Source organism: Peromyscus leucopus, chromosome 7, assembly GCF_004664715.2.
Source record: "Peromyscus leucopus breed LL Stock chromosome 7, UCI_PerLeu_2.1, whole genome shotgun sequence".
Taxonomy (NCBI): domain Eukaryota; kingdom Metazoa; phylum Chordata; class Mammalia; order Rodentia; family Cricetidae; genus Peromyscus; species Peromyscus leucopus.
This window is the reverse complement of record NC_051069.1, coordinates 85,554,403-85,577,067: the sequence shown is the minus strand read 5'-3', so window position 1 is coordinate 85,577,067 and position 22,665 is coordinate 85,554,403. Positions and strand designations below refer to the sequence as shown.

At 40.7% G+C, this 22,665-nt stretch overlaps 1 protein-coding gene across 1 annotated transcript in view; it reads left to right on the top strand.

The window, feature by feature from the left end:
• The first annotated feature begins 2,495 nt into the window (after positions 1-2,495).
• Slc25a36 (solute carrier family 25 member 36) overlaps positions 2,496-22,665 on the top strand; it is a 33,835-nt gene continuing 13,665 nt past the window's right edge. The window contains exons 1-4 of the mRNA XM_028866048.2: positions 2,496-2,769; positions 13,316-13,480; positions 16,603-16,680; positions 21,780-21,880. Coding sequence (XP_028721881.1) covers positions 2,729-2,769; positions 13,316-13,480; positions 16,603-16,680; positions 21,780-21,880 — 385 coding nt within the window. The 5' untranslated portion in view covers positions 2,496-2,728. The remainder of the gene's footprint in view (positions 2,770-13,315; positions 13,481-16,602; positions 16,681-21,779; positions 21,881-22,665) is intronic.

The following is a 22,665-nucleotide window of genomic DNA, read 5'->3' as shown; positions in this document are numbered from 1 at the left end:
ACCAGACATTACGATTGATGTGCCAACCTAAGGCATGAAGCTTATAAGAATTTCTAAACTTACAAGAAATAAAAATAACAGGAAAAAATTAAAAAAAAAAACAAGATTAACACTGTGGCATCAGTCTAGCTGTGCTCTGCTGCACCCTACCCCCATAGCTACTAAGAACTTCCTTCAACTCTTTAGAAATTAAAATTAGAAACCATTATTAGCCAGGAAGTTGAGGCCTTTGTCATCTGATGGTGACCTACTATCCAGAAGCCCTTTGGTAGAAATTGGGAGAGAGTGGGCAAAATGGTGGGAAGCGTCCTTTTGGTTCCATTCACCTGGTCCTAATACCAACCTTCAGGAAAGCGCAGAGAAGCTTGTAGAGAGGGCAAAGGGGGCTGTAGGAAGAATCTGTTGAAGAGGTGTTCTAGTCCAGAGAGATAAGGAAGGTTATGATGGAGCTGTGGCTGGTAGCAGGCTTGGCGGTTAGCTCGAGCCTGAGTCCTTGTGGACTCCAGCAGCTGTGCCCCAGTGGGTCCCCACCCCATTCCGCCCCGATTTAGCCAAAAATGTGTTCAGTCAGAGTCTGCTTCCACAGTGGCCTCTAAGAGAGTCAGAAAAGGAAATGGCAATACCGGACTTGTCACTGATCTAGGAATTACAGAAACCTGTCATTGTAATGGACTGCACAGAAACATGTCCCCGGGAGAGCTTGTCCACAGCTGCAGCATTGGTAATAGCCTCAGTGTAAAAACAATCCAAGTGACTGTTCACTGAATGTGGATCATAGTGTCATCTAGCCAAGCGAGGAATATCAGCCGTGAAAGGGAATGAAGTACCCATCGTGCAGCATGCTACAATTCATCAAGACCACACTATGGTGATATTTTATTTGTATTCAAATGTTATTTGTATGTTAATAAATAAAGTTGCCCGGGGGTCAGAGCTATTAGCAAGCCATAGGAAAGCAGGGCAGTGGTGGCGTACGCTTATAATCCCAGCACTTGGTAGGCAGAGCTAGGTAAGTCTCTGTGTGTTCAGGGATACAGCCAGTATTGGATACACACACCTTTAATCTCAATATCAACCATAGAAGACCTGGAGGTCTGTACAGACAGGCTGTGATGAGGCGGTCATGTGGTTGGGTTTACAACCAATGAGAAGGAAATGGTGCCGCCAGGAAAGTGGCTCTGGAGAATTCCATGTAGGCTGGAAAGGGTGAAGGGGTCCCTGCAAATGGAAGGGCAGTTATATGAGGAGGAAAAAAAAACAACAAAATTTGTTTTGCTTTTTTGGGGGCCTGCCACCCAGCTCCCAAATAAACTACACACGGAGGCTTATTCTTAATTATGAATGCCCGGTCTTAGCTTGCTTAGTTTCTAGTCAGCTTTCCTTAACTTCTCCTGTCTACCTTTTGCCTCTGGGCTTTTTCTGTTCTCTTACTTCTGTATCTTACTCCATGGCTGCTGTGTGTCTGGCCACTGGAGTCCTCCTCCTTCTCTGGCTGCTCCTAGATCTAGATCTCTCCTCCCAGATTTCTCCCTCTTCTAGGAGGAAATGGGTAACCTTGGACAAAGTACTTTGACTGCATGTGCCCCTCCCCCAACAACAATAATAATCAAAATAAGAAGGAACACAAAATCACTGGCACTTACTCCAAACTGTTGAGGTTCTTTAAATATTTTTACCCACTCAGTCCTCTACTGTGGTGTGAACTCTTGCAGTCTGCACATTTTGTAGGAATTTAGGTGCAGGTCAAACAGGGAGAGAGCTAAGGCAATTAGAGAAAGTAAACACTTTCCTTAGTCCTATGTATACATATAAGAAACATGTGTTGACCGGTAAGATAAGTAGTTAGTTTATTCCTGTAGTCAACCTTCAGATTCATCTACTTGCCCTTTCCGTGAGACACTGAAGATTCCCCCCCACCACCACATGACTCTACCTTATTCCTATCAGGAATTCTCTGTCAGCATTCCATCAAAGGAATGAATGAATGTTCTGCAGAGTATGGAACGTCTTTAATCCCACCACTTAGGAGGCTAAGGCATGCCGGTCTCTGTGAACTGAAGGCCAGCCTGAACTTTATTGCGAGCCCCCTAGACCTACCAGGCTTAGTTCACAGTGAGGCCTATTGCACCCCTCTCCTGATTTAGCTCGCCACTCCCCTACAGATCCCAATTTAACACTCATGTTTAAGGATCACGTTGAATACTGTGCTGTTTGTGAGACTGCCCACGAGGATCTGTGCACCAGCCTTTCCAAACATGCAGCGATTTCCAAAGGCAAACCCCGGTCTACGCCGCCCGCCGAGCGGCGACGGCTGGGCAGCCTCCCGGATCAAGCGGGTCAGGTGCGAGGGGAGCCGGCCGACCGACTTACCCTCCTGCACGCGCTCCCATCCTGCCCCGCGGCCCTTCATTGAGGAGCCCCCCCCATCCTCACCTCCCCCCGCCTCCGCGATCACGTGAAAGAGGCGTGCGGGGCTCGTGACGTCACGCGGCCTCGACCAATAGGAGCTTCTGTTTATGTAGGGACGTCCGACTCCTCGGGACTCGGGCTGCGCAGTCTGGCGGAGGTCGCTGAAGCAGGAACGCCGCCGGGAGGGTCCGCCGGTGGCCTTCCGTCGCTGCGGCTCCGCCCGCTCCCCCGGCGTCCCCTCTCGGCCCACGCCTCTGACTGTGGCGGGCTGCTGAGTCCGCGTCCCGCCTCTGCGCCCGGAGGACATGCAGAAGAGAGAATGAGCCAGAGGGACACGCTGGTGCATCTCTTCGCCGGGGGGTAGGTCGGTGGGGCGCTCGGCGTGGAGGCTGCGGGCGGACCCACCCGCGGGCCCACGAGGCCGCGCCGGGCCCGGGCGGGGCTTGGGCGGGAGCCGCGGCCTAGCTTGTCTGCCGCGCGGCGGCCGAGGCGCACGGACCCCCGGCCTCACGTAGGAGGCTTTGGCCTGGCGACAAAATGGGAGCCGCCTCGGCCTCCTCGCCCCGCGCGCCTGGGCCTCACGTTGCCCACGTTCGCGGGCCACCTTGTTTCCGGCCGCCGCTGCGCGGCTGCTGCTGGCGGGCGTCGCAGCCGTCGGGGAAGGCGTCCTCTCAGCCGCCCGGACCTGGAGGTTATTTCCAGCCCGGGGGGAATTTTTCTTTTCCCTAGCTTGTCCCGCTTGCGGGAGATGGTGCAAAGCGGTAGTGGCTTTGAAGTCTTTTCTCTTGTTATTTTTATTTGTTTTGAGGAAAACCAGCCCTCTGAGCACGCGCTGCTTTGGAGGAGGGGTGGGTTGGGATAAGTCGTGCACTTAGAATGAATGTTTAACTATATATGTGTGCAGGATTAGGTTGGAGCCAGAAGTCTCGTTTGCTGATGCCACAGCCATTTTACCCAGCCAACTTCGTTCCTCCATTCGATATGTTCCTTCCCAATTATTTAGATAAGCAGAACAACGTTTTATCTGTAAGATTATAACGTCATAAAAACAGCCATGGTGAATTAACTTTCTAATCTATATAGCAGAAATAAAGTAGTATTCTCAAACCCCAAGGGTTTTGATTTTTGGATCACATCAAAGGAATACACACGCATTCTCTTCATGGTTGTTTGCTTTGAGTTAATTAGTTCTATTGCTAATAATGACAATGCTTTCATTAGTTTGCACATATTTACTGCACAACATTTATTATTTACCAATTTTGAACCTTGAACCATCCACTACTCTGGCATTAAAACAACTTCTAATTTTGTGAGAACCAGTTTGCTTTTCATGTTTCTGAAATACTTACTGCCAGTAAAGGGCTAATTAAATCTCTGCTGTACCTGAACTTTCCACATGCTAGGCAAGTTCTCCACCACAGGGCTCCATCCCCAGGCCTTTAAAACATGTTATTAAATTCTGTGTGTGTTGCGGGGTGGGGTAAGGGAAGTAAAGTTGGATTGTCCTGAAGGTATTGGATTTCTACTTGTAATTAGATCTTCTGGCAACACCTGCAAGTTAGAAGACCATAGGTGTAGTTCAGGCTGCTTGTTTTAATTTGAGTAAAAAATAGACAAAGCTCATTTTAATCACTTCACCTGTAAAACAAAGTTGACGTCTCTTCTAAGGCAGGCCCTCTGTGGCTCCTAATATTTGTTGTTCTATGTTCAGGTTTCATGTTTTTCAAGTTTTGTTCAAGATAGAGCGCACTTGTATATGAAATAAATGTTAGCACGAGTGCATTAATTTTCCAGCTTGTATTAGGATCATCACGTTGTGTTTATTAATATTTATGAATTTAGGCCATTCAGTTTAGTTTTTTTGGTTGAGAGCTGGAATGGAGGATTTTTATGGGATCCAAAAATATCAGTTTGTTTCCTGCTTCCCAAAGAAGTCTAGAATGTGCACAGTGGAACGTTAAGTAGGACAAGATACAGTGTTTGGGCTTGTAATTCCCTTCCTTAGCATTTCATCTCGATTTCATATTTGTAATAGTGGTTGCCTAAGTGATTTAACATACACTCTTCACAGAAACATAGAGTGATAGGTGATAGCAAAGATTATTTTGATCAAAATATAGAAAAAATACAGATGTCAAAAAAAGTTCTCTAAGGTCAAACATTTTCATAATATGCAAAATGAGGCATAAGTAATTGTAAAAGTCTTGATTCTACATAAATTCTGTTTTGTATGTCATTCTGGCGGTGTTGTATGTGATAAATGTGGAGATGCAAGGCAGGTTATGTTGAAAATGATCTTAATTGAAAATGTCTAATTTATATATCAGAATTGCTTATTTTTTGGCAGTAATTTAGTGTGTTCTTCATAAGTGCTAGGGTTTTTTTTTTTTATCATGATAGGATCAGCTTTATACTAGAAGTCATAAGTTGTTTTACTACACAGAAGAGGCGTGTCTGTGTAGATTCTGTCTGGGCTTCCTCACATGGTACTCTTTGGATTACACTCAACCTTTCCTAGTGGCATTTATTCTTAGGCAAGAGTTTTCTTAACACGAGAGCCTTTGAGTTCCTTTCCTGATGATTAAAATTGTGTATACTCAAGTGTGCACATCAGGATCCCAGGAGATTTTTACTGAAGGCTGTCTTGTTAAACAGGAATATTTGAAACAGACTGGCATGGACCTTGGTTCTGAATTACATATCACGTGCTATCTCGTGCTTTCTTTAAGGCACCCTTTGATCTCATTATGCCTTGCCAGAGTTAATATTCAGAATTTGTAAGGTCATTTGTTGGGTTAATTGAGTTACAGAGACATACTATGGTAGGTTGCAAAAAAGAGAATGTTAAGATTTAGTTTTCACTATACTTCAGATGTTGTATGTCTGTTTATACACATAAAGTAGTATGAAGACAATTTTTATCAAGTTACTTATTAACTTATCATTTATTGAGTAATAATTGTGATTTTTTTTTATTGTGAAATTATTTCACCTGGGTCCTTGTAAGATCAAGCCAGAATAGAATACTTACTTAATGAGGTTTATTTTTATTATACTATGATTTTTTTACTATTCTCATTTCCTCCATCTTTCCTATTTTTCCTGTGGGGTTTTGGTGTATGTGTGTATGTGTATGTGAGATTTATTTATGTGTGGCTGGAAAGATGGCTCAGTGGTAAAGAACACTTGTTGCTCTTGAAGAGGACCCGGGATGTTTGATCCATACAGTGGCTCACAACCATCCAAAACCCCAGTTCCAGGGAATCTAACAGGCACACATGGTACAAAACATACACATGAAGTAAAATAAATCTTAAAATTATGTATATATTTGTATGCGTGCATATTTGGGTATATGTATGTACACCATATGTGTGCAGGAACCCATGCAGGCTAGTCAAGAGGGAATCAGATACATAGCCATGAGCTGCCACATAGGTGCTGGAACTGAACCCAGGTCCTCTGCAAGAGCAGTAAGTGCTCTTAACCACTGAGCCATATCCCCAGTTCTATCCTGTGTCTTACTTAGACCTTTTGGGTCACAATCACAAAACCATAAATCAGGTGGCGTCTAAAAAGTTAACATTTATTTGCTCCTGGTCTAGAGCCTTGAAAGTCCGGTGATGATGGTGGAAAATTACATGCCAGCCTGGTCAGGCAGGGCCTTCTTCCTCAAACTGTGTTCTCATCCTGCCTCACATGGTAGAAGGGACTAGCTAGCAGCATACTTTTATGACATAAAGCTCTGTCTCAGCATCTCGTCACTTCCCCAAAGCCCAGCCCTTCTGCTCAGTGCTGTCACCTTTTAGGGGGTAGGATTTGAACCTGTGAATTGGGGGTGGGATCTTAAACATTTTTGAGATATACTCTCCTGTGAGAATTTCATTCCAATGGATTGGGAAACTAAGGGAAGTTGCTTATTCTGACAATATTTTGTTCAACTCTTTCCCTGTAGTGGATTCGTGTAGCACAGCAGGGGGTGATGTTTCACTTAAAAATTCATGAGGGTAGGGAGTCCCTGCTGCTCAAGCATGAAGACTTAGTTCAAATCTCCAGGAAAAGGTGAGGACAAGAGGAATCATCTGAAGAGCCAGATGAGTGTGGTAGTGTATGCCTTTGGTCCCGGCACTCAGGAGACAGGCAGGCAGATCTCATGAGTTTGGGGTCAACCTGGTCTGTTGTTGCTGGAGGGCTTCTCTCCAGGTTCCACCAAGCCCCGCAGTCCCACAATCCACGTATAAAATAATCACTCAGACACTTATATCACTTACAAATTGTATGGCCGTGGCAGGCTTCTTGCTAACTGTTCTTATATCTTAAATTAACCCATTTCTATAAATCTATACCTTGCCACATGGCTGGTGGCTTACCGGCGTCTTTACATGCTGCTTGTCCTGGCGGTGGCTGCAGTGTCTCTCTCTCCTTCCTGTTTCCCCAATTCTCCTCTCTCCTTGTCCCGCTTATACTTCCTGTCTGGTCACTGGCCATCAGTGTTTTATTTATATAGAGCAATATCCACAGCAGTCTATATAACGAGATCCTATCTCAAAAAAGAAAAGAAGCTAGAAGAAGCAGAAAATGTGTTCTGAAACCAAATGAAGTAAATATCCTGCAGGAAGGAAGACATGGTGAGCTTTCTAGTGTTATTGCCGTATAAACTATGTTAAGAGCCCCTAGCCATTGGATCTGATCGGATTGGAGACCTTCAGTGATTTTGATACGGTGTTCACAGGACAAGGAGTTAAAAATGTGATTGAAACAGGAAAGAGATAGAAAACAAATGGACAACTTTGAAATTTGAGGCAAAGGGAAGCAAATAGACTTAAGCTAAACTTTATGAGGGAAATTTAATTTTTAAAATATCACATTCTTTTGTTTATTTTGCTTCCATAGTGGATTTTTTAGTCCTTAGTCTGATATTACAGCTGTATCTTGATGTATGTATTAGTGTCCTTTCACAGGTCTGTGTTTATCTAACCAATTGGCCAGCATTTTTCTGATTTAGGTATTATTAGTCTTTATTTTCCTCTAGCATTCAAAGAAAGAATAGTCTTAATTTTTTTCCTGCACCAGAAACACCATACATACTTTAAATGCATACCCCGTTATTTTCAATAGTTTATTTAATTTTTCATGGTAATCTGTCACTGTATCGGAAATGTTCCTGGCCATTTTGAAAAAGTGTGTTTCTTGCCTTAAATACTAAAGGCTTGAAGATAATGCTCAATCTGTAGTATTGGTTAACAAATTAAGCTACAAAAGAAAAACGTTGGTAGTAAGAATTCCTTAATGAGGTTTATGGGATTTTAGAGGTGACCCATGTGTTTTAAGATACAAAACCCCCTTAAGATTAGTTAACATTTTTGTAGACTGTTTTTAGTGTTGTTTCTCATGAAATGGTGTATTGCTTGGAGACACGAAAATGGGTCAACCTGTTCATTCTTCTTTTACAAAGATAAACTGCATTTGTCTGAGGAAATAAGTTTGTGTAAAGATAAGAAAGATGAATTCCCAGGCACCTTTTATAATGTGCACATAACCCAGATTTGTGGACCTACTTAGGAAATACTTCCGCACACTTAGGAATGTCCTTGCCTGCCCAACAAGTGTCCTGACCCAGGCATGCTCAGAACCTCAAAAAACTGAAGGCAACCTATGTCTGACAGCCAAAGTCTTGGAATCTGTTCTGTTCTGTGTTCCTCCCTTTCCTTCCACAGAATCTTGAAGGTTCTTAGGTTCCTGTGCTCCCCTGAGCCCCAGTTTGGTTAGTAAGTTCTTTCTAGACAGCGGAACACAGTTGGAGACTGTGTGACTGTATTCGTTTGTGTACACCTGGCCGGCTCGTGAGTCTGAGCATGGTTGAAAGGGATCCGCTTGGTATTTCACTGCTGTTTAGTGAAAACTTCTCCTTTGCCTTCCCCATCCCCTCACTCTCACCTTACAGCCCTTGTTCCCTCGGGTAAACTTGTGTGGGAGAACACTCTGAAGCCCTCAGAGGCCACATTGCTTTCCTACAAGATCTGTTTGCAGAGGTTTGGGGATTTTGTGCTTTTAAACAGTCTCTTGGTTACACTGTGCCTGACTTACTCAACCATGCCACTTTCTCAAGAGGTTGGTAAAAAGTACTAAAGTAGTTGACCACTGGTATGCCTGACTTTTTCTCTTAGGTACATAAGCAAATAGAAGGAACTCCTCAAAGTTGGGTAAACTTACTGCACAGACATAAAAGTAGAAATTTTAACTGTCTTTATAAAGTTGTTGACTTTAACCATGATTGAATAGTCTGTAGATCAATGTATAGAATACGTGATTGTCTAGACTACACGACTGTCTTATCTCTGAGTAATCTTGGTTGTTTACTCCTTTAGTTCCTTTTCCTTTCTTTTCTCCTTCCCTTCTTCCTCCTTCCTTCTCTCCCTTCCTCTTTCTGGGTGGCAGTGTTTTGTTACATAGGTCTGCAGTTCTTGGTCCCCTTCCCTTAGCCTCAAGAGTGCTAAATTATAGGTGTGTACCACTCACCAATAACTGCCTATATTTATTTATTATTATATGTGTATAGTGTTTTGCCTGCTTGTATGTCTGTGCATTGTGTGCACTGGGTACCCTTGGAGGCCGTTGGGTCCTCTAGAGCTGGTATTACATACTGTTGTGACCCTCCATGTGGATGCTGGGCACTGAACTTCTGTTCTCTGGAAGAGCGACCAGTGCTCATAACCTCTAAGCCATTGCTCCAGCCCCTGCTTATAAATTTTTTTGAATGCACATTGGTCCAGATAATTTGATTAAGAAGAAAAAAAAATTGAGGTTACTTTGAATATACCAAAGATATAATGCCATTTTATAGTTCAAAAAGATTCATAATCTAGAGATTTTTGGTGCTATAATGAATTTTTTTTCTTTTTTGGTTTTTCGAGACAGGGTTTCTCTGTGTAGCTTTGCGCCTTTCCTGGAACTCACTTGGTAGTTCAGGCTGGCCTCGAACTCACAGAGATCCGCCTGGCTCTGCCTCCCGAGTGCTGGGATTAAAGGCGTGCGCCACCACTGCCCGGCGCTATAATGAATTTTTAATGCTCCTTGGTCTCAGACTTGGCTGTTCTCTCCCTGGAATTGCCAGTGAAGAAAAGATAGAGTAAATGAGTGATTGTTTTACAGAAATAACTTTAAATTGTAACTTTTAAATAGTAAAATATTCACATTAGCAGATTAATTGGCTGCCACACTGCAGTTGCTCTAACTCATGGTCGCATCACTGGGTCAGAGGAAAATAGCACCTGTAGAAGGGAGAGGAAATCAATCCTAGGGCCGTGCTTTAACGCACTTGGAGTGGGGTGCTGAGAAGCATGTCCACAGCCAGTGAGATTTGACAGGAATTGATTTTTATTTCTAGTTATTTTGTGACTTTTGTGTGTTTCCTTTGCTTTTCGAGACAAAATCTGCTAGGTACCCATGGCCAGCCTGGTATTTGTTATGTAGACCGGGCTGCTCAGAGATGCATCTGACAGTTTCCCAAGTCCTGGGACTAAAAGTGTGCACCACCACACCTGGCTGATGTGTCTTTTACTTTTGCTTGTGTTTTTCTGATAGTTGAGTGTCAGAAAACCTTGAATCCCTTTTTACCTTCCTGATGATTTTTAACTTCTAGAACTTCCTGCGTGAATATAGGCTTTTCAGCTAGTTTTGATTTGAGGACTTTCTCGTCTTGATTCTATATTCTCCTGTTATTCTGCAAAGTAATCCAAGAGCCTCATGCTCTTTTTATCGTGAGATGGGATCTCACTAAGTTGACCTTACTCATCTTGGAATGGAGTAGCCTAGGCAGGCCTTGATCTTGTGATCCTGCTTCTTGACTTCTTGCTATTTAAAAAACGTAATTATATTGATTATGCAAGTTTGTGTTTCTGAAAAGTTTAATTATTGCCTTATGAAAATTTAATTGTTTATTGGTATGAAACTGGATGTAATAAGGCTAAAATAATATTACAAAGTATTTTTTTTTTTTAAGATAGGGCTTCATGTCGCCTAGACTTGTTCGAAACCACTGTGTAGCTCAGGGTTACCTTGAACTTCTGATTCTGCTTCTGCCTCCCAATTGCTGAAACTAAAAGTCTGTGTCACGACACAGCTCTCAGGCCCTTTCCATTAAGTAACTACTTGCTTAGCTTAGAATAATTGTGCCATCCACATCTTCGATGCATAAATGAGCTAAATACTGTATATTTATATAGTTTAGTTGTGCTCAATGTTCATTTAGATGTGGTGATAATTGTGTTCCTCAAAATATTGTGCACCCTAATAAATTTACCTGGGGTCAGAGAACAGAACAGCCACTAGATATAGAGGCCAAAAAAAATGGTGGCACACACACCTTTAATCCTATCACTTGGGAGGCAGAGATCCGTTCAAGGCCACACTGGCCACACTGGAAACAGCCTGGCATGGTGACTCATGCCTTTAATCCCAGGAAGTGAAGGCAGAAAGGTATATAAGGCATGAAAACCAGGAACTAGGTTTGTTAAGCTTTTAGGCTTTGAGCAGCACAATTAAGCTGAGAGGCATCCAGTCTCAGGAAACAGGATCACCTGAGGAACTGGCAAAGTGAGGTGGCTGTGGCTTGTTCTGCTTCTCGGATCTTCCAGCATTTAACCCAGTACCCAGCTCCAGGTTTGTTTTTATTAATAAGACTCTAAGATTCATGCTACATTTAGACTAAAGCTAAATGCATTATAGCACAGTGCTTTAATCTTGTGCACGAAGTTGATGATGCCATAAAAATAAAATAGCTTTCATGTAAGTTAAATAAATACAATGTTGCTGAGCACTCAGGAGGTAGAGGTAGGCAGCTCTAACTTCCAGATCAGCCAGGGCTGTACAGACAGACTGTCTCAAAAAGCACTTTTTTGAAAATAGATGCATATGATAAGAAAAAAAACAGCTGCTGAAAGAAAATAGAACCAGCCACACTGCCACCTCACTCTTACTTAGTAGTGAGTGGATCTCTGTGTCCAACTCTAGGTTTTTCTTGTAATTCTAGTTATTGATTTTTTTAAATTACTATATGATATTCTGATAGATGAGAATTTAGTTTAGTGTAACATTCCTCCCTTTTCACTATGGTTAGTTATAGTACAAGTTTTAATAGAATTAAGTCAGAGCTTACCTTTTTTTGTTTGGTTCAGTGTTTACCTCTTGTAAGAGTAAATATCTGCAAAGCTAAGTTGTTTCTTAGGCTTATCTTCTCTTACGTGAATAATGTCACTTTCTCCCTGAGTTAATAATTGTACATATATATATATATATATATATATATATTTTTTTTTTTTTCTTAACTATGTGGGTATTCATACTTGTGATTCTTTTGTTGTTTGCTTGGCAAGGTTTTGAGACAGGTCTTAATGTAGCCCAGGATTACTTTGAACTCCTGACCTCCCTTGGCTTCCCAAGTGCTGGAGTTGTAGATTTAAGCCTCCACACCTGGCTTCTATTTTCTGTGGTCAAATATATTAGTTTTATTAACTCCATTTTAGAGGTTTTTGTCCTTCTGAGCTCTCATATAATAATCCATCTGGATTGTCACTTCCTTACCATTTTGTGACCAAAAAAAAAAAGTGTGTTGTCAGGGAGGTTGTTGTTCCTGGATTAGTTAACCGTCCAAGAGAAAAACAGTGTAAGCCATTCTCATGCATCAGTATCCTTTGTCTGTATAGTAGTTCGGTTTTGTTTAGGATTGAGAAGTCTGACATTGTGATATTTTCTCCTTTTTGTGTTATCTTCTGTTCTCTCTCTGGACATGAAGTCTGCAGTGGAAAAGATTGCAATAATGTGTCTGCATTCAGTGCAATTTGTTAAACTTGAACTCAGATTGTTAAGTCAACGGGGAATTAGACTCCTGCCCAGGAATGTAAGGAATGTAGTGCCCATGTCTGTTTCTCTCTCTCTCTCTCTCTCTCTCTCTGTGTGTGTGTGTGTGTGTGTGTGTGTGTGTGTGTGTGTGTGTGTGTGTGTGTGTCTGTCTCTGTCTGAACCCGTTTCCTGGTAATCTGGTAGCCAGCAAACTCCCAGAATCGACTAATCTCTCCCCCCCCCCCCAGTTCTAAAACTACAGACATTCACTCACTGTATGGCTATGATGTGAACTGTTGTGCCCTGCTTTTGTATTTAAAGATAATAATTGCTTAAGTTATTAAGTTCTTTTTTTCCTAACCAGTTTAAATAAGACGTTTTGTTAAAAGTTTTTATTTCGTTACTCTGATGATCAGTCTCTATTTAAAAGGGGCTTTGTTGTTGTTGTTGTTTCACTAATCCTGCCTGTTCTGCACGTGTGGACATAAGAGATAGTGACTGAAACTATGTTTTGTAGGTAAAGGCCTTCTGAGTGTTGGGAGTACTTAAATTAGAAATGTGTATATGTATGATTATCCATAAGTAGTTGATCTTTGTCCTACTGCTCAGAATTATTTTTGGGATCTTAAAGGGTTAGAAATTTGAAAGATGGGATATATTTCAAACACTGGTGTAGACTCCAACAGAGCTACAAGTGAGCACTAGTCAGCTCTTCCAGCTTTAATTCATTGTCAGTCATTTAAGTAACAGTCATCACTGGAACTTTTCCGTTACCTAATTGTGTGTAAAGTACTAAACTCAGCTTTTGTTTGTTTGTTTCAAATTTTATTCTGATGTGTGGGGACAACATGCTGGGTGCTCTCCATAGTTCCCTCAGTTCATTGTAGTGGCTGAAAGTGTTCATTTGCAATCAAGTAAGTGAAACTTTCACAAAAATTAGTCTTCAGATTTTTAAATTTTATTAAGGTTGCAAATCACCTTTGGGTTAGAGCACCAGGTAAGAACGTATATTCTCATTGGCTGATTAGATACCTAAATTCTGGTCTTGTTGATTTTTTTGTAGATGTGGTGGTACAGTGGGAGCTATTCTGACATGTCCACTGGAAGTTGTCAAAACACGGTTACAGTCCTCCTCTGTGACACTCTACATCTCTGAAGTTCAGCTGCACACCATGGCTGGAGCCAGTGTCAACCGAGTCGTGTCCCCCGGACCCCTGCATTGTCTAAAGTGAGGAGGGCAGAGCTTTCACGGATGTGGCCGCCGCTGCCGCCGCTTATCTTAGTGATCCCACACCCTTAGTTTTCCCTTCACGTCTGACAAGGTTCTTTAGAAAAGGTCATGACAGAAGTCAGTGTGAACCATACTTATTAGCAGTAACAGGCCATAGTGGAGTAGAACAATTACAAAGATTGTATATATTTAGAATATTTTTTCTTAATTTATCCAGCGGGCTTCTTTTCCAAAGTTATTATAGGGATTTTGTTTTGATTGGATTAATTTTAGTTTCATTTGTTTTCAGGCAAGGTCTCACTATGTAGCCCTGACTGGTCTGGAATTCAGTATCCAGAACAGGCCCACCTCTGTGCCGCCATATCCAGATGACTATTCTGTTCAGTTTTGAAATGAAAGTAGTATTGGTGCTACTAGTGTGTGTTAAATGTTCACACATGTGCACAAGTACCTGCATCTATATATACAAAATATATAACATATAACCTAAAAAGCTTCAGCTTGAAACAGTTATCCCAGTTTTAAAAATCTGTGTGTTGACATTTTCTGATGATTAGAAAAAGATTGGCATATTTCTATTACTAGACTTAATTAAGTTGCTTTCAAGACTAGCCATGGTGGCACACACCTTTAATCCCAGCACTTGGGAGGCAGAGGCATGTGAATCTGTGAGTTTGAGGCCAGCTTGGTCTACAGAGCAAGTTCCAGGACAGCCAGAGCTACATAGAGAAATCCTGTCTCAAAAAACAAAACTTAACTCAGATCCGTTTCTATGTCTTTATATTTGTATTAGAGTTCAATGTTTGTGTGTCTGTCTTATCAGCTCGCTTGACTTAAATCTGTTTGAACTTAGTTCAGTAGTATTTATTTTGTAGTAGCAAATGAACTCATCCAGTGTATTTACATTTGCTACTAAAAGATTGCATCACACCTATTTCAACTTGGTTACCTAAGTACATGAAAGGTAGGATAAAACTGTCAGCAATTTTGAATTAAAATGTTGTAGTTACAGAAAAGTACTGATTGATGTGGGAAATGTCTCCTTTTTAAAAATATTATTTATATATTTTATGTATATGGGTATTTTGTGTATATATATATGTGTGTATATATATATATATATATATATATATATATATATATATATATATATATATATATATATATGCATACTAGAAGAGGACATCAGATCCCATGGGACTACAGTTAGAGATAGTTGTAGCTGCCATGTGGGTGCTGGGAATTGAACTCAGGATCTCCAGGATCTCTGGAAGAGTAGCCAGTGCTCATAACCACTGAGACATCTCTCCAGCCCTAGGAAATGAATCCTGACATCATAATTCTGACATTACCATTGATCAGATCTTAAGATTCTCCCTTATACCCCTGAGATATATTTTGCTCTGGTTTTCAGTAATTTTGCTTTTCCTTCATCATAAGAACTTTTTTTTTTTTTTTAAATTTAGATTTCTTGAGTGTTTGTTTGTTTGATACAGAGCTTCACTATGTAACACTGGCTGACCTTGAACTCTATATAGACCCAACTGGCCTTGGACTCACAAAAATTCACCTGCTTTTGCCTCCCTGGTGGTAATGGGATTAAGGCATGCACCACTACCACCATTTCCTCAAGATTTTCATGCCCTCCTTTAATCTCTTTATAAATTAATTTACTTAATCACTAAAGTACCCAATAACTGAATACTGTTTTGTTTTCTTATCCTAAAACTAAGGTGGGTGAAGTTAATTTTTTCGTGGTTATTCTCCACCATTGGACTTGATAAGAGAAAAGTCTTATTTCAGCTCATACCTTTAATTAACTATTACACTCATCTGCCATGTAAAAGATCTTTCTTAAGTATGTAGATACACCCAGACAAGCACTTGATCCGCCTCTTTCTTAGCTCTAAAGTTTCCTTTGCTTTCTATTTTTTGTCCAAGTCAGTTCTGATTAGACTGGCCTGAACTACTTCAGCCTTGACCTCCCGAATGTGGTATTACAGGCATATGCCACCACATCTGACTTCTAAATTAAAATATTCTGTCCCTTCTCACCTCTGCAACTTCATTGAACTACTTAATCTCAGAAAGCCTTATATGTTTTAGACTCTGTCCCTTTCTCTTCTGGGGATAAATATCTTGTGCAATATTTGCTTTTTATGACCTATTAAAGTATTTACCTTAATACACTTTTTTTCACAACTATTCAAAGTTTTCAGTATGCAGGGCTCTATCTTTTCTATTTATCTAGTCAAAAGATCTTTATACACTAAGTTCTCAGTAAAATAAGTGTTAACTGATTGGAGGGAAACCAACCATTGTAGTAACCCATGGGTGTTAGGATGATAGAATTGCCATAGCATCTCACTGGAACTGTTGATTGGTATCATACTTCAGAACTTGAGGTAGTTTCTAGGATTGTGTAGACTACAAGAATTGGGCTGTGTATGAGGCTGAGTCAGATCCCCAGCACCAGACAGAACTGTGAGAGCAGGAAGAACATGCATTTCTGCTTGTGGAATTTGCTGATAAAATGAAAGAGAGAGAGAAAGCAAGTCAGTGTCATAATCTATTTTTTTCATCTTTTCTGTTATTTTGAGACAGGGTCTCATGGAGCTCAGTCTGACTTAAAACTCACTCACACTTAAGATGATCTCTTATCTCAGCCTCCCTCCTGGTGTTGGAATTACAAGCATGAGCCTGCATACCTCAGTAAAACTGTAATTTTAAGATTTTGTGCATGTGTGTATGGGTACATACATGGCATAGTATACATGTAGAAGACAGAAGCCAACTGTATGGATTCAGTTTTCCCTCCAACATTAGAAGAGTTCCAAGCATCCAAATCAGATCCTCAGGCCAAAAAGCAAGTGCCTTTACCCACTGAGCCACCTTGCTGGCCATTTTAGAAAAGAGTATGTACAGAGTTTTATTATCACTAGTATCACTTTGATTCTTCAGTACTTTTTCCTGCTCCCCCCACCCCCAAAGTTGTTATTAGTAATGAAAATCGACCAGAAAGATACATTATAAACAGGAGACAATTGGCTTTGCTCTGGGATATTAGTGAAGGGTGTAATAGGGTATTTCTTTCTAATAATTTCTTTTTCTCTTTTCAGAGTTATCCTGGAAAAAGAGGGTCCTCGCTCATTGTTTAGAGGATTGGGCCCCAATTTAGTGGGGGTGGCCCCCTCCAGGTAAAAAAAGAAGGGGGGCTAAAATTATGTCAGTCTTTATTTCAAGGTATCTGGATATAATCATCGGTAGATACATTTAAATTTATAAATGTGACTTTCAGTATTCATGGGAAGGTATTTGAGAGTTTCTGGTGCTAATCAAGTATTCTACAAAGAAAAGCATGATTCTGGGACTGACAAATTCATTGTACTAAGGAAATGTTTCATGTTGTAAGGGAGAAGGGATAATGTTTGCTTTAAATTATTAATGCTCACACTTGGAAAATGAAATTAGAAAAAAAATAGTTCTAAGTTTAAAACTATTTGTGGATAGTTTCGATTTTAAATTGTTATGAATGGATCTGAGATTTGAGGGGAGAATACTATATTCAAAACTATAAATTGAAATAGCATCTTTAAATTGGATTGAATAGGACCTATGTTGCTGGAGGGTTTCTCTCCAGCTTCCACCAAACCCTGCAATCCCACAATCCACATATAAAATAATCACTCAGACGCTTATAATACTTATAAACTGTATGGCCGTGGCAGGCTTCTTGCTAACTGTTCTTATATCTTAAATTAACCCATTTTTATAAATCTATACCTTGCCACGTGGCTGGTGGCTTCACATGCTGCTTGTCCTGGCGGTGGCTGCAGTGTCTCTCCTCCTTCCTGTTTCTCCAATTCTCCTCTCTCCTTATCCCGCCTATACTTCCTGCCTGGTCACTGGCCATCAGTGTTTTATTTATATAGAACGGTATCCACAACAGACCTATTATATTAGGTCTTTCAAAATAAATCTAAATTTTCTGTTATGATAACTTCTGAGAAAATGTTTATATTCTCTTTTGACCTTAGGAATTAGAGTTTTTTTTTTTGTTTTTGTTTTTGTTTTTTCGAGACAGGGTTTCTCTGCGTAGCTTTGCGCCTTTCCTGGAGCTCACTTGGTAGCCCAGGCTGGCCTCGAACTCACAGAGATCCGCCTGGCTCTGCCTCCCGAGTGCTGGGATTAAAGGCGTGTGCCACCACCGCCCGGCGAGAATTTTTATAGCTACGGGAAGGGCTGGATATTTACCCAAGGCAAAAAACTATAAACTGATGTGTGATGGGTTGTTCTTATTTTTTTGTTCGTCTGTTTTGAAACTAGGTCTTACAATGTAGCCCTGGTTGGCTTGGCCTTGGTATATAAACCAGACTGGCCTTGAAATCACAGAGATCCACCTGCCTCCACCTCCCAGAATGCAGGGATCAAGGCTAAACTGACTTTTTTTTTTTTTTTTTTTTTTTTGGTTTTTCGAGACAGGCTTTCTCTGTGTAGCTTTGTGCCTTTCCTGGAACTCGCTTTGGAGACCAGGCTGGCCTCACAGAGATCTGCCTGCCCCTGCCTCCCGAGTGCTGGGATTAAAGGCGTGCGCCACCACCGCCTGGCCTAAACTGACATTTTATGATAAATTGTTGGAAGCTGTGTTTTTAATTTAACTGGGGTAACTTAAAGTCTTTAAAGAAAATAAACGGTATGGTGTATGGTGGGTGAGGGGAGTGCATGCTTTCGTTTTGAGACAGTCTTACTGGGTAGCCCTGGTTAGCCTCATTTACATGTACTAGAACCCTCTGGCTATACCTAAGTATTTTTAAAAATATGTTTATTCTGTATGAATGTTCTTCCTGCATGCATGTCTGTATACCATGTGTACCTAGTCAGAAGAAGGAATCAGATCCCCTGCAACTGGGTTCTTCTGTGGTAGAATCCTATACAAAAAAGTTCATATTTAGAATGTATATGGACACCTAGTTCTGTACTTTAAACCACATCTTATTACTTACTGGATTTCACATCTTTCATTTTTAAGAAATTATTCAGGCCGGGCGGTGGTGGTGCACGCCTTTAATCCCAGCACTTGGGAGGCAGAGCCAGGCGGATCTCTGTGAGTTCGAGGCCAGCCTGGGCTACCAAGTGAGTTCCAGGAAAGGCGCAAAGCTACACAGAGAAACCCTGTCTCAAAAAACCAAAAAAAAAAAAAAAAGAAAAAAGAAATTATTCAGAGCTGAGCTTGTTTGCCTACACCTGTAATTGGGAGGCTGAGCAGCATTATCTTGCATTCAAAACCAGGGCTTAATTTAATTAATGGGGGGGGGGGACAGCATAGGTGGTGGTAGTGAGATGACTCAGTGCATAAAGGAAAGAACTTGCATGCAAGCCTGATGACTAGAGTTCAGCACTCAGAACTAACAGTGGAAGAACAGAATGGACTCCTAGAGTTGTTCTCTGACCTCCACATGCACATAGGAGCATACACACAGACACACAACGGTAATAAAGTCAGATGTGACGATTTTTGAAAATTGTGTGTGTGCATTGCACGTGTTGGTATGTGCACATGAGTGCAGGTATTCATAGAGTCCAGAAGAGGGCACCAGTTCCTCTGGAGCTGCAGTTACAGGCAGCATGAGTGCTGGGAACCCAACTGAAGTTCTCTAAAAGAGTGGTAAATGCGCTCAGTGAGCCATCTCTCAAGTACCTAAAATAAAAATTTCAAAAGAAAAGAAAATCCAGTATATCACATCGTCATGAAGATAAAGGGGGGGAAGTATCATAAAAGTTCACTTTCCACCTTAAATATATTGCCTTACTATTGGTGACATTATTAAGGCCACTCCACGTAGTTAAAAGGAAGATTTATTTAGTGGGTAACTTACAAAAAAGGGATAGGTAGGTCGTGAGGTCTGGGGAAGGTGTATGACAGTCCAGCAGTGTCCTCTGGAGCTCTGCTCGGTCAACCTCCACCATCAAGAGTCCAGGAACAGAGAGCGCTGGCCCATCCAGATCTCGGGTCTCCAGGTGCCTCCCTTGGAACTTCCAGATCAAAACTGGAATGGCTACCCACTACACCTTACTGGTTGTGTTTTCCACACACATTCATTCTTTTCCTCAGCCACCTTTAATAAACAGTGCAGTGTACTTCATCCCAGTAATTTCCTGGGCTGTCATATGCTTAAAGACATGTGCATATATTATTTACATAATCGAATCATAGGAAATAATGTAACTTGTCTTGAAGCTCTATGGTCTTAATATTTTTACCTTTTGTGTACATGTGTGTCTGTTTATATACAGGTGCCTGTGGAGGCCAGAAGAGGGATTAGATTCCCTGGATCTGGACTTGCATCCTCCTTGTGGGGGTGCTGGGAACCAAATTCAGGACCTATGGAAAAACAGCAAGTGCTCTTAACATCTGGGCCATCTACCAGCTCCTACCGTAGTGGTGGTTTTGTGAATGTTCTCAAACATTTACCTTTTGTACTTAAAGAAGTTTATTAGTTTATATTTGTTTTTGTTTCTTTTCTTTTCTTTTTTTTTTTTTTTGGTTTTTCGAGACAGGGTTTCTCTGTGTAGCTTTGTGCCTTTCCTGGGACTCACTCGGTAGCCCAGGCTGGCCTCGAACTCACAGAGATCCACCTGGCTCTGCCTCCCGAGTGCTGGGATTAAAGGCGTGCACCACCACCGCCCGGCTGTTTTTGTTTCTTTGAGACAGGTAGTAATATATAGCCAGGCTGCCCTCAAACTCAAAATCCTGCTTTTGCATCTGGAATGCTGGGATTACAGTAATACACAACAGTACCACAAAGATATATATTATTTTAGGATGACTACTTAAATAGGACTTCTGGATAAAGGGAACTACATGCATTGCAAAGTAGAGATTGCTAATTTGTCCTCTGAAGAGGCACATCATGTTTTTATTTTCATATAGTGAACTCATTGCTCCCAAGCCATGTATTTATGAATGCTGGATACTGTCCATCTTTTTAATACTTACTAAATGTACTAAAAAGTTTCTTTTGGTATTTGATATTGTATTTAATTAATTTATATTTCCTATATGTATATTCCATATCTATTTTCTCATTAAGATGTCTTCTGTGATTCCTTCATGGGAATGAGTTTATTCTCCCTAATGTTTTAGAATTGCGTATCCTAAGGGCTTTGTTGTTGTTGTTGTTGTTGTTTTAGAATTGTGTATCATAAGGTTTTTGTTGTTATTTTCCTCATAAATAGAATGTTTTGTTTCAAATTTTGAAACAGCCTTTCACTTAGTAATTCAGGTTGCCCTTGAACTTAAGATCCTCTTGCCTTAGCTTGCTGACTACTGAGATTGCAAATGAAAGCCACGTGCCTGGCCCCTTTTTTTCTTAAACACTTTTCTTAAATTAAAAAAAAAAAAAAAATACAACAATGGAAGCTGGAGAGATGATGCTTTCTTTTTTGGTAAGAGCATTTGCTGCTCTTGCAGAGGACCTGAATTCAGTTCCCAATACTCTCATGGAGGCTCACAGTCGTCTATAACTCCAGTCCAGAGGATCTGACACCCTCTTGTGGTCTCCAAGGGCTCTGCATGCACCTGGTACACTTCTTACATGCAGGCAGAATACTCATACAATCAGGAGAAAAAGACAGAATAATGAAACTGTCTCCATTATCAGTTATTAGTCTATTTTGTTACTGATATGTAAATCAGCATTATTGAGAAATAATGCAATATTTGATTCAGGAAGCCAATAATTCAGTACTTCAAAGGTTAAAAAGAACTCCACATTTAATGGAGTATTTACATACATTGCAAAACCTAACCTGACTTGATGGGCCTGATTACACTTGTTAAAATTATTTTGTCTTAAGAATACTGTGGGCAAGAGGTATAAAAGGGTAAAGGCTTGGGTGGGATCTCCAGCACTAAAAAAGTAGAATATATGAACCTTTTCTTTCTATGTTTCTAGTGTAGAATATACCACAGAATCTCAAAACTGTCCAACATCAGACCTCTACAATTCTATTCACCCAGCTGAGGTTAAGTACACTGGCACAGAGCAGACACCACAGCCTCACTGGTGCAGAGTCTCCAGTTATCAGGATGCTCTGTACGTTGTCAGTATTGAGCACAGCTTGGGAGCCTAGAGAATGGTTGCTAGGAACTATACATTGGAGTTTGGCTTTCTAAACATGCTTTGTGGAGAAAATGGGTAAACCTGATACTACATTGAATATGACTCAGACTTTATTAGATTTCTCCATTCTAAAATTAGGAAGATTTATGCTTTATTAATTATTTTATTTTTAGAGCAATATACTTTGCTGCCTATTCAAACTGCAAGGAAAAGCTGAATGATGTTTTTGATCCTGATTCTACCCAAGTACACATGATTTCAGCTGCAATGGCAGGTATGAATATTTAATAGTAAAAAACTCTTCTGAAACCTGGAGATGTTAATATTTTATGATGACTTTACATCAAATTAAGGTGGTTAGTGTGCTCTTTAATAATTAAAATCTACAAAGATGATGATTTTTTGTTCACTTGAATAAAACATTTGCTATACATAAAATCTTACCAGTTATATCTTTGTAGTTAAGGGTTTAAGTGGCAAACTAAGATAGTATATTTACTTGGCTGTGTAGTACCTAATATTAAATGCACTCATGCTTTAAGAGTCCAGCCATAATCCCACTGGAATCGAGCTGCCTCTGGCCCTCCTCAGTTTCCATTAGTGCCTTCCTGCTGCATGTTTTAAAATGCTTCTGTCTGAAATGTGCCGCCAGTACTTGGTAAAGTATTCATTGTGTCCTGTGCTTAGATGCTGCAGTTTTTGTGATGTTTATTATGACCCAGTTACTATAATTTGCTTATGCTTTAGAATATGTTTATCATTCCTCATAATCTAGACTACATACTAGACCTGAACTTTAGACACTGCCTTATGTGTACATGCTTGAGTAGAAATGTTTCCAGGAACTTAATGTCATGGTGAGAATGATTCTGAATCAGCACAGCCCTCACAGGTCTTTGCACTACCTTCTAAAGCCAAGTGTAGAGATGGTTTGTCAGTCTGGTTCTGGAATCATTTGCTGTCATGCATTTTAGATGAAGCCTTGAATTTTAATTCTTAATAGAAAATTCTTCCAATTTTCTGACAATTATTTAATCTACCTATTTCCAAATTGTTCTG